Source organism: Ranitomeya imitator, chromosome 9 (genome assembly GCF_032444005.1).
Source record: "Ranitomeya imitator isolate aRanImi1 chromosome 9, aRanImi1.pri, whole genome shotgun sequence".
Lineage (NCBI taxonomy): Eukaryota > Metazoa > Chordata > Amphibia > Anura > Dendrobatidae > Ranitomeya > Ranitomeya imitator.
The window spans coordinates 46,326,693-46,343,024 of NC_091290.1; the positions used below are offsets into that span (position 1 = coordinate 46,326,693).

At 40.8% G+C, this 16,332-nt stretch overlaps 1 protein-coding gene across 8 annotated transcripts in view; it reads left to right on the forward strand.

The window, feature by feature from the left end:
- TSPAN4 (tetraspanin 4) overlaps positions 1-16,332 on the forward strand; it is a 708,534-nt gene that overhangs the window by 592,296 nt on the left and 99,906 nt on the right. For all 8 annotated transcript variants that reach the window (XM_069740222.1, XM_069740224.1, XM_069740221.1 and 5 more), the window contains one exon: positions 3,542-3,616. In XM_069740222.1, coding sequence (XP_069596323.1) covers positions 3,542-3,616 — 75 coding nt within the window. The remainder of the gene's footprint in view (positions 1-3,541; positions 3,617-16,332) is intronic.

Genomic DNA, 16,332 nt, shown 5'->3' on the forward strand with positions numbered 1-16,332 from the left:
TTCTTTAGACCTTATGTGGTAGTCTTTTCCAAAAGTTAGCATGATACTCCACACTCGGAGTGAATAATGCATATTAAAGATTCCCATTTTTTATGCTGCATTGAATAAAATAACCCACATTTTATCAAGTATACACCATAAATATGCTCTAACATTGTGGTGATTGTCACTGTGGGGAACTCTTGTTATTTACATAACATTAATTGATCCATTTCATTTTTCTACATTTCCTATTGCCTATAAAATGCCACATGTTCTACTGCTGTGTACAGAGATTGTCCCTGGCCCCTACAGGGTGCAGATTCTAATTTGCCTACCCCCGGCACACACAGTAGAGCCAATTAACCTATCGGTATCGATACAGAGCGTGCATCTATCGAAAGTGTAAAAACAGGATTAAGTTTGATATCTATTATCTTGATGCAGAATATCGAGGGACAGACCATCCTTCTCTCTGTTACCCCTATGTCGGTGTACAATGTATTTTCTTTTTCTCTTGTCTTAAAATATGGAATTTCTATTATCTATGTCTGAAAAATATTCAGAAAAATATTGTTAGAAAAGTATGAAAACTTATAGCCAAATTTACTGTAGAGTTAGTAAGTGCAGTAGCGTCTGAGCAGTCCCCCGCGGCACAGCCTTATTACCCACCAAAGTCTTCCTTCATTGTCCGTGAGGCCGAACGGCACAAACACTGGGACTTGTATTGTATGGCGCAGAGGCGTTCTCAGTTACCCTGCTGGCTAAAATAGGGAATCTCTTGGTCATTTAATGGTCTCTATCTTTTATCCTGGCGAGCTGCTCATAAAGAGCTGTCCCTTCTGAACAGTGGGATATTGTATGCGTGTGTTTCCAGCCATCTAATCGCCTCCGAGTAGTTATTGGCACTAAGGAAGCAGCACATTGCGGATTTCTTTCCTCTCTTAATGAAACTCCTCGGTTCTTGTAAATGTAATTTCAACAGGGAAGAAGTGAGAGAACGAGGGTACTGAGGGAACATATTATGTCTTTATTGCTTTTTTTACCTAATATAATCATGTAGAAAATCCCCCGCCTGCTTTCCAGGAACAGATTGTGCATAATTGCCAAAAGACGCCCCCACTCGTTGTGTCTGTAAAGGGTCTGTTTTTAAGTATAATATTAGTAAGGAAAAAAAAAACAGAAATATAAGCTGGCCAGCACAGTGGCCCAGTGGTTTGCATTGTTGCTTAGCAGCTCTGGGATCCTAGGTTCAAAACCCACCCATCTGATCCTAGGTTCAAAACCCACCCATCTGAAAGGAGCTTGTATGTTCTCCCCATGTTTGCGTGGGTTTTCTCCGGGTTCCTCTCACACTCCAAAGACATACTGATAGGGGATAGCGCTTTTCAGACTTCATTATCACTGTACCCATTGGGGCTCACAATATAAATTCCCTATCAGTTTATTTTTGGAATTTGGGATAGACCGGGGGAAACAAACATGGGGAGAATATACAAACTCCTTCCAGATGATGCTCTTGGTTTCATTTGAGAATAGCACTCCAGCGCTGCAAGTCTACAATGGTAACCACTGAGCCACCTTGTTTCCTCAGTATATCATATTCTATGACTGGTAGAAAAGATGGATTCAAAGAAGGAGATCCATTTTGGAGTTTAGGTATAGAAAAGTTATGGTGAAGCTGAAGAGATTACAAGAAAAGGAGTGTACACTTGGGAATCTTTAGCATAGATATTGTACTGGAAGATAAATTTGTGTTGACCAGCTTAGTTTCTATAAAGAAAAAAGTGAACTCAACATAATTCACAGCTTAACCCCAACAGAAAGAAAAAGTGAAATCAGCGCTTAGTAAATGCAAATTATAACATGATCCCCAGCTACAAGTGTGTTATGATACTGCTGTCTTGTGCGGCCAGTAAGGCTCCCAGGCCGGGCAGTAAGTGTTCCTCTAATCTCCCTATTATTACAAAACCCAAGGAAAAAAATACAGAAATGAGCATATACCCTACAGCGAGTAAATCATTAAATGATAATCGTACATATAAATAACATAGTGCCCTTAGTTAATGCTATTTTGATCAAGAAAGCATAAAAGTGGTCCCACAACATCAAGGTGTACCCATGGGGATGGTCCTAACTCATCTCTAGTATTAAAACCTCAACCCCAACTGAAATAAAAAGTTAAATCCGCTCATACTAAATACAAATCTATAACACGATCCCCAGCTACAAGTGAGTCATTTATGATAGTAATGTCTTATGTGGCCAAAAGCTCTCCGGCCCGGCATTAAGTGCTACCTCTACGCTCATTATTAATACACCTGCATCAATGGAAACACTAAACCAGTGGTTAGAGGTGAAAAGAAGGGTAATTCAGTGTCCTTTAACCTCAAAAAGCTAATAGTTTTCTGTAATGGCACAGTACTGTGCCAACTTCAGCCATAGATAGAGTAGAACTAAGACTGACCCATGTCTCTTAAGTCTAGCAGTTAGGTAGGAAGGGATTCCTATAAATGTGGCAAATGTTGATCCAACCCTCATATATTGGATGTAAAAAGCCCAAAATTGTTTCCATTGATTAAAATGACCTATGCAAAAAATTAAACCTTGAGGTTTACAGATTTTGGACCCTGCTATAAGGTTCTCAGTGATGACTACGCAACCGTTATCAGCGTTAGAAATTCTTAAATCTTTCATTTTGGACACATTTCGAACCCTGATATCAAGTTCTTAGTTCATTTATTCTGTTAATAAAAATACAAAAAAAATAACATCAAGGTTTTTGCTTTTTGAACCCTGATATCAGGTTCTTTGCTACAACTTTGTGTTTTGAAGCCGATATCAAGGTTTGATTTGCGTAAACTCCAAGGTCATTTTCTTGGAGTTTGTTGGTTGTCCTTATCTAATGGATGCCTGCTGTCTCCATTTTTTCATACTTATTTCACTGACTCTGAGCACAACTGGTAATAATGGACTTGCCAGACTCATCTTTCTGTAGGATGATGAGGTGAAAAGATTTCTATTTTTCCATTCTTGAACAGTTTTTTCACAATCCAAACCTGTAAGAAGTCCAACTGAGGGTTAGAGAAAGATGGCTAATGAGGCAGAAGTCAACCAGGTATTTGATGAGATGTCCAGAAATGTATTTCAGTAATCAGGACATGTTCAAAAGTTGTGTTAACCTTATTATGTTTTAACCCATTATCTACCAATGTCCTTTTTTTGGGACACCTAATCTTTAGCTTCTAGCAACTAAGATTTTATAATTTTTATAATTAGGTCCAATTTTTTGTGCTGTGTTTGTAAAATGAATGTTTTCAAAATAGGAAATCATGTCATTGTCATTTTTAATTGAACATTGGGACGCCCTTTTCTGAAAAATCCGTACTTGAAAACATTTTGCAAATTCATTAGGACCCAAATCATTAAAAATCTGTGATTAGAAAAAAATAAAAATTGAAAATTGCTAATTTGGCAAGTATTGGGTTAATGAAATGATAATAATAATAATAATAATAATAATAAAAAAAAAACTTATTATTTTCCTTTTTTTCCCCCTCAGTTCTTTATCCTGTTGTTGATCATCTTCTTGCTGGAGTTCATTGTGGTCACCCTCTTCTTCATCTACACAGATAAGGTAAGCGATATCATGAACTTCCCTGAACTTATTCAACCTACCACTATTAATATTAGGCTGCCGTCTCATTAGCAGTATTTGGTCAGTATTTTACATCAGTATGTGTAAGCCAAAACCAGGAGTGGGTTCTATTATACTTTTCCTCTAATTGTTCCACTCCTGGTTTTGGCTTACAAATACTGATGTAAAATACTGACCAAATACTGATAGTGTGACGGCAGCTTTAGTTTTGCATACCTAAAGGATTGTTATTTGATTTAATCACACATAAAGGTGATGAAATAAGGAACATTTTGAAGCCAGAACTTTTACTATAGAGTTAGTATAATTTTGGAGTCTTTCTTTGGATGTATTGTAGCTACATATGGGTTCTCTGGGAATTTTAGGGTCTGACCTCCAGGCAGGAGTAGCAACACCTATAGTGTGCTGATTGGTGGGGGTCCTAAGAAACATCCAGATTTAAGTGTATTGTAGAGTAAATGCGTTCTATTCGCAACACATTTCAAAGTCTCTATGACTTCTTCTTCAGGACAACCACAGAAAGTGAAGAAGAAAAACTTTCTGTGGTTCTCCTGAAGAAGAAGTCATAGAGACTTTGAAACGCATTGAGAATACACCGCATTCACTCTACAAATACCCTGGACTCTTCAGATATTTCTGTTTAGATATCCACCAGCAGTGCAGCATATCCGCATCTTCTTATACCTGATCAAGAAAGGCCCCAGGACATGTGACGAATGTAGGCCGAATTCTCTCAGCTGAGTATTTCTGGCCTCTGTCAGCATGGTTTACATTAGCATATCTTGTTTAACTGTGTAGGAAAGATCAGTAGACTGTATACGCTGGAGAATACCCCCCCGACATATATGTCTGACGCAAGTCTCAGACATGCTGGGAACAAAGACTTATTTGTACATCAACTTCAGGATGTATAGTCATGTGTCAGGTATCTTCTACCTACATAGTGGTGCTTTCATTCATTGAGGAAATATGTTAGTGTAGGTGCCATGGCTGTAATCATTCCCAGTTACCTAAAATACACCCCACTATGCACCGTACATAGAGTCTGTGCTATCCTTTTCGAAGATCCCAAGACTAGACTCTGTAGAGCTCGATTTTTGGGATCTTAGGACCTCTAATGATCAGTAAGTTGGGAATAACTTTTTGATTCTGGTAATAAAGTACATGGATTATGGAAACTCCAAATTATTCTACATTGACTCATGCATATGCCATAGGCTAAAAAATAAATAAACTTCACAATTGATACATGAGCTTGAAAGATTTTGTGATCCTATAAAGTAAGCCAGAAACTGCGGGGGAATATATCATTACATTTTTTGCCACTTTGATGGCATAGAAACTAAATGATGGCGCATTAAATGAATTCGCAGGAGGATCATGAATTTCCTCTTCTGGCTTGGAGACAGCACAAAATATGCAAAATGTATTAAGAATAGCGAGCCTCTTACTAATGTAGGCGCACTTTCCTACATTGCTAATCAGTTTAAGGCTGACAATGTGAAGTGCCAGTGTTAATAAATCTGCCCTAATACAGGTACATGCATACAGGGTGAACAAACTGCGTCAAATTCATGGCAAGATCTGCATATGTTGCATTTAAAATATGCCGTGGACTTAACCCTTTATATTGTAAAATTAGAGATCTGCAATGAGTTCAGGAAAACAATAGACACCCAGTGGATTGAACAATTTTGCAAATTTTGCTAAATGCAGATCCAATTTTTTAAATATGAGCAGACATATGACAGTAAATTATGGTTTTTTTTTACCAATGGTAGATGGGGGACTCTGAGATCCATATATAGGTAACCATGATTTAAAAAAAAACACAAAAGACTGAATGACTACCCTAAAAGGAAATACAGAAATTTTTTTTTATGGTGCTCCCCCTTAGTTTGTCTGCAAATTTCACAAGGATGATCTCCATGACACAGAGGAATTGTTGTTTTGCACACATGACTTGAAATTCTGGATGACATAAATAAGGCATAAAGACTCTTCTTGTGGAGGACGCCAAGTTGGCAGATGAATAGGTCATACAATGCTCCCATTGCAAAAATTAAATATGAAAATAGCCTTTTCAGAAAGGAAAAGTGCAGGGACTATAATGCCGCCTGTTGAAAGTAGCACTTTTAGAAAAAATAATATCGACCCTTTAAAGGGCCTTTCCGCATGACTTAGGCTAATATAGCCAAATACATGTTTTGGAGAGTTTTGTCCCTCATCAGTGCAAAGGCAAGGCAAAATAACTGGTTCGCTGGGTGAGAAGCCTTCCCAAGGGGACTTAAGGGGGGAAAGTTTCTCCTTAAAGAGAGTCCCAAGTTGGCCATGCAATGATTCAATGCAAAATTAAATATGAAAATAGCCTCTTTACAGAAGGAGAAACTTATCCACTTAGACACTCTGTTAGAGGCCTATGACTTGGCCAACCTTTTTTCGCTGCTTTGCACTGATGAGGGGCAAAACCCTGAAAACTTGTGACTGCAAACATAAATTCCGGTATGGCTTCTTACCTGAGGTCATGTGGCAAGGCTCTTCAAAGGGTCGATATTGACTTTCAGAATTACTACTTCCGAGGTCATAGAGCCTCTCATCCAAGGGCCGATTATGCAGATGACACTCTGATCACACTCTCGTCAGAGTTTGATCAGAGTGTGAGCACAGTGTGACCTGATTCTGTTGGATGAGGAAAAGATGGAGAAAAACAATTCTCCTTCTTTTCCATTGTGTCAGTGTGTGGAGATTGGATGTCATCTGAGTGCAGTCCGATGATTTACATGCACTCCACTCATTGACTTGCATGACCGAGTGTAATCCGATAATAATCGGATCAAACTCTCTCTTGCTGAGAATTTTTTCTTGAGATCGAATTGACCTGAGGAAAAAATTGGACACGTGCACAGCCCCATATAATAAAATTGGTCCAAGTGCAATCGGATGTTTTGTCAGATCGCGCTCGGACAGAAATTACTGTTGTGTGAGTGAGCCCTGACAAGCGGCAGTAGAGTTTCTGCTCTATTCCACAGTTAAGAGGCGATATGCATAACTTAAAGGGTTTTTCCCATGAACAAGGTACATTTTAATTAATAGATCTTGAAATAATAATAATTTCCACAATTGGATGTGCTTAAAAAAAATGTTCCTGTGCTGAGATAATCTTATAAATGTGCCCCTGCTGTGTAATGGCTGTGTCTGACCCTGCAGGAACATGGTCTGATCATACCACAGCTCCTGGGCAGGGGATGGAGAAAAATAGTGTACAGACAGGACAGCAGGGGATCACAGATGATTCTTTTTGTGGAGGCAAAACATTAACTGCCAGTTTTTAAGCAATGTTTTAACTCACCAGCTGTGATCCCGTGCTGTCCTGACTGTATACTCCTTTGCTTCCTCCCCTGCCAAGGAGCTGTGGTATGGTCAGACCATGTTCCTGCACAGTCAGACACAGACATTACACAGTACACAGCAAGGGCACATTTATAAGATTGTCTCAGCACAGGAACATTAAATTAACTTTGTGGGAAAAACCCTTTAAGGCCACATTGCTTTATATTGGAATTGTCTTCAGCTGCATTGTACATGATGTTTCACGTTCCCTCTAATAGTGGTAATTCCAGTATATTGTCACTTAGCGCATTATTGTTTGGCCGGATGTATACATATAGACTCGGCTTCCTATAGTCCAACGACTGGCACTGAGCAGTCCCGGTGACCATCTGTGTCAGTAGTAAGTGCCTTATACAACCTGTCATCAGCAGCCATGCCATACAATGTGCTCACTTGACATCATAAACTAGGTGTTAAGTTCCCGTATTTGCACTGTGGCAGTAGACATATGTCGCCACCATGGGAATAGCTTTCATCTGTCACATATCATTATAACGGTAGAAATCCACAGAGGCTGCGGCACAGAGCCCCCTGCCTTCCACCATCTGACACCGAAAGCTAATGCATTACATGGCAGCGAGGTCCCGCTCCGTCTCTTTAATTCTCACGTCTTCAGGTAAATTGATGTTGTTGTTTTTTGCTTCTGTTTTTTTTTTAATCCTGTTCATTGTTTGCAAAGTAATTATGAAGTCGGCATTTGTCAAACACAGAGACATAAGTGGCTGATCTGCATAAATTCAGCAAACCTCAGGAAAATGGAAATAAGCCCAGCATTTGCTGCTTACAAATAAGGAAAATTGTCAGTTTAAGGCCAATTGAGCATCACGAAAAATGTATAGACCAGTATGTGTGGAGTCAGCAAGTTAGGAGAGATGCTCAGGATATTCTATAATGTTACATACTCAATGAGCTGCATGTAGCTATGCTCATTTTTGGCAGGGGGTAGATATTATGTTACTCATTCATTATTCCAGACCTTTACGGCTGTTAGTCACATTCTGCATAAAGTCTCTTTTATTGGCAGCAAACCATCATTAAAAAGGATGGAAAATAATAGGTTTGATGTGCGATTGTCAAGTACAGTGTAGGACAGACTAAGTGCAACAAAAAGGGATAAGGGGAAGGGGGGCCCAACACTAGGGAAACTGATAGTGGTGATAGGCAGATCTAACGTCACCCTGTCTTCCCTACGATCCCTATATAGGTTTTGCACCTATCACCGAGCAGGATACCTAATCCCTGCCTGACCCTGGCGACAAGATCTGCACCAGGGAGGACAGGATGCGCTCTAGTCAATCCTCACTACCACTAATGACAACTGGAATAGACAAACAAAACAAGGGAACACTTACCTTGAGAAGGCTCAAAATGCCCCTTCTTCCCACAAAAAAACCCCAACAACCCTTTTTCTTGCAAATGTCGGGGGAAACATGCAACATGAATGCACCTCCCAACTGCATGGGTTCCTCTAACTCCGCAAGTATAGGTTCACCACCGGATCTTTCCTCCAACATTGGCATTTTGTCTCGGAAAGAGAGCTCAGAAGCAGGTGGTCTTACCCATTTGTCCCTCAGGTGCCTATCCACCCGAATAGCCAAGGACATGGCAGCCTCCAAAGACACTGGAGTTTCATACACTGTTAATGCATCCTTTAACCTTTCAGTGAGGCCTTGAAGGAATTAGCTTCTCAGAGCCAGGTCATTCCATTTGGTATCAGTTGACCACCTGCATAATTCAGAGCTATAAATCTCCACTGAATGATTCTCTTGCTAAATGTGATGCTGCCTGGATTCAGCCAAGGAAATACGGTCAGGATCATCATAAATAAGGGCTAGGGCCCTAAAAAACTCTTCCACAGACTGCAGACACATAGAATCCTGTGGTAGAGAAAAACATACAGTGCAACGGTCTGCAGCCTCTGACACATCCGTGACAGCGGCACAAAAATACAGGACTGGGATGGCAGAAATTGCAGGCCAACCAACATGCAGAATGGGAGACATACAGCGCTGTAGAGCTGAGTTTCGGGAGAAGATCTCAGTATGTGATTCTGACATGTCTCCAATTTTCCAAGCAATAAATTTTTTGTATTTTTTTTTTCTGAAAAGGAGAAATGGTCAAAATTACAAAAAACAAAACAAAACAGTGCTTCCAGACCTCAAATAATGCAAAGAAAACAAGTTCAGAATCTTTTAGAAACAACAATACTAATGTTTTAACTTGTGAAGAGATCAGAAATCAATATTTTGTGGAATAACCATATAATCACAGCTTTCATGCCTCTTGGCATGCTTTCCACCAGTCTTTCACACTGCTTCTGGCGCAAAAATGTAAGCAGTTCTTCTTTGTTTGATGGCTTGTGACTATCCATCACCCTGTTGATTACATTTTGGGGTTCAGGTCTGGAGATTGGGCTGCCCATGACAGGGTTTTGATGTGGTGGTCTCTGAATCTTTGCCGGAGCTATATATATATATATATATATATATATATATATATATATATATACACACACACACAGTACAGACCACAAGTTTGGACACACCTTCTCATTTAAAGATTTTTCTGTATTTTCGTGACTATGAAAATTGTACATTCACACTGAAGGCATCAAAACTATGAATTAACACATGTGGAATTATATACTTAACAAAAAAGTGTGAAACAACTGAAATTATGTCTTATATTCTAGGTACCATCAGTTGTGTTGTGCAGAAGTCTGGTGGATACACAGTTGATAGTCCTACTGAATAGACTGTTAGAATTTGTATTATGGCAAGAAAAAAGCAGCTAAGTAAAGAAAAACGAGTGGCCATCATTACTTTAAGAAATGAAGATCAGTCAGTCCGAAAAATTTGGAAAACTTTGAAAGTGTCCCTAAGTGCAGTGGCAAAAACCATCAAGCGCTACAAAGAAGCTAACTCACATGAGGACCACCCCAGGAAAGGAAGACCAAGAGTCACCTCTGCTTCTGAGGATAAGTTTATCCGAGTCATCAGCCTCAGAAATCGCAGGTTAACAGCAGCTCAAATTAGAGACCAGGTCAATGCCACACAGAGTTCTAGCAGCAGACACATCTCTACAACAACTGTTAAGAGGAGACTTTGCACAGCAGGCCTTCATGGTAAAATAGCTGCTAGGAAACCACTGCTAAGGACAGGCAACAAGCTGAAGAGACTTGTTTGGGCTAAAGAACACAAGGAATGGATTTTAGACCAGTGGAAATCTGTGCTTTGATCTGATGAGTCCAAATTTGAGATCTTTGGTTCCAACCACAGTGTCTTTGTGCAACGCAGAAAAGGTGAACGGATGGACTCTACATGCCTGATTCCCACCGTGAAGCATGGAGGAGGAGGAGGTGTGATGGTGCTTTGCTGGTGACACTGTTGGGGATTTATTCAAAATTGAAGGCATACTGAACCAGCATGGCTACCACAGCATCTTGCAGCGGCATGCTATTCCATCCGGTTTGCGTTTAGTTGGACCATCATTTATTTTTCAACAGGACAATGACCCCAAACACACCTCCAGGCTGTGTAAGGGCTATTTGACCAAGAAGGAGAGTGATGGGGTGCTAAGCCAGATTACCTGGCCTCCACAGTCACCAGACCTGAACCCAATCGAGATGGTTTGGGGTGAGCTAGACCGCAGAGTGAAGGCAAAAGGGCCAACAAGTGCTAAGCATCTCTGGGAACTCCTTCAAGATTGTTGGAAGACCATTCCCGGTGACTACCTCTTGAAGCTCATTAAGAGAATGCCAAGAGTATGCAAAGCAGTCATCAAAGCAAAAGGTGGCTACTTTGAAGAACCTAGACTATAAGACATAAATTCAATTGTTTAACACTTTTTTGTTAAGTATATAATTCCACATGTGTTAATTAATAGTTTTGATGCCTTCAGTGTGAATGTACAATTTTCATCGTCATGAAAATACATAAAAATCTTTAATCCCTTCCCGACCTTTGACGCCACGTAGGCTTCATGAAAGTCGGTGCCAATCCGACCTGTGACGCCTATGTGGCGTCATGGAGGGATCGCGTCCCTGCAGATCGGGTGAAAGGGTTGACTCCAATTTCACCCGATCTGCAGGGACAGGGAGAGTGGTACTTCAGCCCAGGGGGGTGGCTTCACCCCCCCCCCCCCCCTTGGCTACGATCGCTCTGATTGGCTGATGAAAGTGAAGCTGCCACTCAGAGCGATTTGTAATATTTCACCTATAAAAACTGGTGAAATATTACAATCCAGCCATGGCCGATGCTGCAATATCATCGGCCATGGCTGGAAACCCTGATCTGCCCCCCCCCCCCCACACACACACACCGCCACTGATCTCCTCCCCAGTCCTCCGTCCTGTTCTTCGCTCCCCTCCGTCATCCTGTCTGATCCCCCGTCCTTCTGCCCGCTCCCCCCGTGCTCCGATGCCACCCCCACACCCCCCATGCTCCGATCTCCCCCCCCCCCCCCATACTTACCGAGCCTCCCGGTGTCCGTCCGTCTTCTCCATGGGCGCTGCCATCTTCCAAAATGGCGGGTGCATGCGCAGTGGATTCGTTCCAGGTATATTTTGATCACTGTGATAGGTTATATCACAGTGATCAAAATAAAAAAATAGTAAATTACCCCCCCCCCCTTTATCACCCCCATAGGTAGGGACAATAATAAAACAAAGAAAGTATATATATATATATATATATATATATATATATATATATATATTTTTCCACTTGGGTTAGGGTTAGAATTAGGGTTAGAACTAGGGTTAAGGCTAGGGTATGTGCACATGGTGCGGATTTGGCTGCGGATGCGCAGCGGATTGGCCGCGGATCAGCAGCGGATTGGCCGTGGATCTGCAGCGGATTGGCCGCTGCGAATTCATAGCAGTTTTCCATCAGGTTTACAGTACCATGTAAACCTATGGAAAACCAAATCCGCTGTGACCATGGTGCGGAAAATACTGTGCGGAAACGCTGCGTTGTATTTTCCGCAGCATGTCAATTTTGTGCGGATTCCGCAGTGTTTTACACCTGTTCCTCAATAGGTATCCGCAGGTGAAATCCGCACAAAAAAACACTGGAAATCCACTGTAAATCCGCAGTTAAAACGCAGTGCCTTTTACCTGCGAATTTTTCAAAAATTGTGCAGAAAAATCTCACACGAATCCGCAACGTGGGCACATAGCCTTAGGGTTAGGGTTGGAATTAGTTAGGGTTGGAATTAGGGCTAGGGTTGGAAATAGGGTTAAGATTAGGCTTGTGGTTAGGGTTATGGATAGGGTTAGGGGTGTGTTGGGGTTAAAGTTGTGGTTAGGGTTTGGATTAGGGTTAGTTAAATATTTCAATGCAGGCGCCGGGAAAGGTCAGAGCGGCCCAGCACCTCCGCACTACAGTACTTTGCTCTGCCCTCAACATGGCAGAGAAAGTACGCCTGCGCTGGAGCCGCAGCGTGAAGACCAGAAGAGGACGTCATCTGATGAAGATGGGAGGCGCCGGACCCTGACCAACAGCGGGAACGCCCCTGGGTGAGTATAATCTAACGTCTTTTTCTCATCTTTCAGGATACATCGGGGGCTTATCTACAGCATTCCAGAATGCTGTAGATAAGCCCCTGATGCCGGTGGGCTTACCTCACCCGCGATTTTGGCAGTGACAGGTTCCCTTTAATAGAAGTACATACCCGGCTGCAATTGTGCAGCCAGGCTCTGAATTATGTGGCATTTGGTTTGGGCAGCATTAATCAGATGACAGGTTCCCTTTAACTTGAAAAAAATATACCGAAAACATGCACAAGAAAAGGTTTTTTAGTTTTTTTTTATCTAACATAGTCTACAGGGTAAAGCTAATAAAAACCTATAGCACAATGCTTTTTGGGGCACTAGTCAAAACTTTCCTACAACTTTGGACAATGCACAGATTTCCTGATGTTTGCAACCCTTCTCTGGATCCAGCATTGAATTTGAGGCGTCCATCTTGTGTTTCTGAACAGTGCTCCCATCTCTGAGTCTTTCCCAGTAAACATGTCTTGCAGCTTGTATTTATCATACAACGAGTTAAAAAATGTCGTCTTCACTTATTGATCTTGACACTGGGAGGTTCATATGACAATATAAAATGGTGAGTCCCAATGTAAAGATTGTGCCAATATGAAGGCATTTCCGGGCGAGCACATTCATTCTGAACGTTGTATTCGCCTCTACACAATACGCATAGATGTAGATCTGATCCCCCTCGCATAGATCGTGCCGTAACCCCGCTGACAGGTGCACTGTTTTTTCCTCCCAATTTCCATCCTCTACATATTGCTCCCCATTCATCTGACATGAAAACAAAAAACACACAGAATTGTATTACGGCTGAAAGTACCTTCCCCGGCATAAAAAGAACATAAAAGAGTCAATTGAATCAAGCCTTGAATATATGAAATGCTGTAAAGCATATTTTATTGAACAGTGAGCCGAGTACCGATGGATTAAAATAGTTGTACTCCACAAAGAAAAATAAAAAGATAAAACTTGAGGCAGGTAACCCACGCTGTACATTTCTATGCTGGCAAGGATCACTCAGTCTGAGTCCAGTTCTCCATTTACAGGGAATTGCCGCCATTTGGACAAAGTCATTTTTGATGGCTACAAGGACAAATCAGCATTTGTAGTGGCTGTAGTCAGGATGGACTCAATGTCTCTGGTCATCACAGATCTGGGGCTACAACAAGTGTCTCCAGTAGTACAATCTAATGTTACGTATAGGAATTTTATGGGGTTCGTAGGGTCCTGTGTTCTGCTGATTAGTGGGATTCGAGCATATTGGTCATGGAGCAGTTTGACTCCATTGTGAATCCACTGTGTGACTATACTAATACTTCAACTCAGCCCATAAAAATAATGGAAGATATTGGGCCTAATCTGCAGTACTGGCCTAATGGCCCAACCTCAAGGACCCCAACACATTAATCTAACAACCGCAATCTCAGCGAGCATGGGGTCTCCAACAAATGATCGTTGGGGAAGATATGGATAAGGCATGTTTCCATTTCTACAGTGTATGGAGTCCAAAGGATAGAACATCAAATGAGATTTCCTCAAAACCCATAGTCTTCCTTCACACATAGAGTTTTTGTAGATTTGCTTAGAAAGAGATGCCACAAATTTTGTGCATTTTTGTAAGCATAGTTTGGGTAGCTTGCCTATTTATACATATAAAACATCTTTTAATGTGTTCTATAAAGAAGCCTATGATAAAACCACCCAAAACTAAACCGTATACCTAAAAAAGTCACAATTTGGAAAAAAATGGGGGGAAAAAAGCATTAAAATTGGAATTTATCATAAACCATCACTTGCCAACTAAGAGTTTTCAGTCCTCTTGTCACTACACTGTCAAAACTGATTGTACACCCTCGGACAAGAGCAGTGGTAACACCGAACTGACAATTTATTCATAGATTTACAGGAGGAATAACCATGGGAGAGGTTACCATATCATCCGATTGTTATTTCATGGAGAATTTATTTCTTTACTAAAATTGTCATGTCGGTAGGGGATACAAGTGTATTCCATGAGGGACTGTCCATCTCTGGACACAGGAAAGATATATTTCTTGGTACCGTGTTAGCCAGTAGATAGAAAAATATGTAGAATTGAGAGTCCTCAGTGGTTGATACCTTTTAATGGCTAACTGAAAAGATGGTAACAAATTGCAAGCTTTAGAGACTACGCAGGTCTCTTCATCAGGCATAGACAGGACCTGTGTAGTCTCGAAAGCTTGCAATTTGTTACCATCTTTTCAGTTAGCCATTAAAAGGTATCAACCACTGAGGACTCTCAATTCTAAACATCTCTGGACAAACACTCATTATTTGTTCCACTTTGCAGTATAATAAAAAAAAAAACACTGTATACTTCCATCTCGGAATAGCACCATCCCTCCAAATCTTGACTCACAGAACATGTAACTGTCTGAGACATGCAGAAACATGTTTTAGGGAGTTTTGCCCTCGTCAGTGAAAAGCAAGAAAACTGGTTGGCTGTGTGAGAGGGCATTTGACAGGGGGCCTAGGGGCATAAAATAGAGTATGATCACATCCTCTTTGTCCACATTAGAGACAGGATCTCATGTGAATTAGGCCTTGAAATCGTGATACCCCATTGTGTAAAACGTAAAGGTTTTTATTTTTTAACAGTTTTCCGCTATGGAATATTTGTTGCATTTTGGAGGAGCAGAGATAATTTGGAGCGCTCGGTCCTTCGACCTCGTTCCAATCATTTGTAGAGTAACTATGATAAATGGCGGTCGGACAGCCACTCCGAGACAGCAGCCATATTTTTGTGGACAATTAAACTCAGAGGAGACAAAGTCCTCTTGTGTCGTACAGACCTCGGTCTCTCTGGCGAAACATCCATCAGGTTTATCTGCCGCCGTGTAACGTAAAAGATTCGGGAATGAATTATGGACTGACAAAGCAGACAACATTAATTTTCCTCCCTAGCTACAAACGCACAAAGCCCTTTCTGTGACATTACCACTGACAGCCCATCTTTCACCATCACCAGCGTCGTGCCGCGTGGAACCCCACGTACCCAGCGTATTTTCACATGTACACATAGTACTAGGAGGGATGGGGGCCATATTATTGGTGTAACCTACATTAAGACAACAGGGTTGGAAGATGGTTTGCGGAAATGACCGTGAACACCTCAGGGAATACTGCAGATCCACGTACTATTGCATCATGAATAGTCTTTTTTTTCAGATTACGGTAACGGTCATATTGGATTTGTAGGTAAATATTAGATCATTGGATAAGCAGCTACTATTATTCCTATGATTATTTTTATGGTACGAGCCATATTATTATGGCTATTGTTATTATTATGGCTATTATAATTATAGTTGTTATTACTATTATTATCATGGTTATTATTATTATGGCTATTATTATTATGGTTATTATTACTATGGTTATTATTATCCAAAGACATACTGATAGGGAATTTAGATTGTGAGCCCCATTGGGGACAGCGATGATAATGTGTGCAAAACTGTAAAGCGCTGCGGAATATGTTAGCGCTATATAAAAATAAAGATTATTATTATTATTATTGCTATTTTTATTATCATTATTATTATGGCTATTATTTTTATGGCATAAGCATACACCATGGCTCAGATAATGTGGAAGAAAACAGGATTCAGATCACTTTAATATAATATCAGTTCAACATCATATGTAGCGGTAACACATACGGAAGAAACATGACTAATTTATAAAGTAAAGATATTGGAAAATAAGATGAGGTCGGGGCGGACTG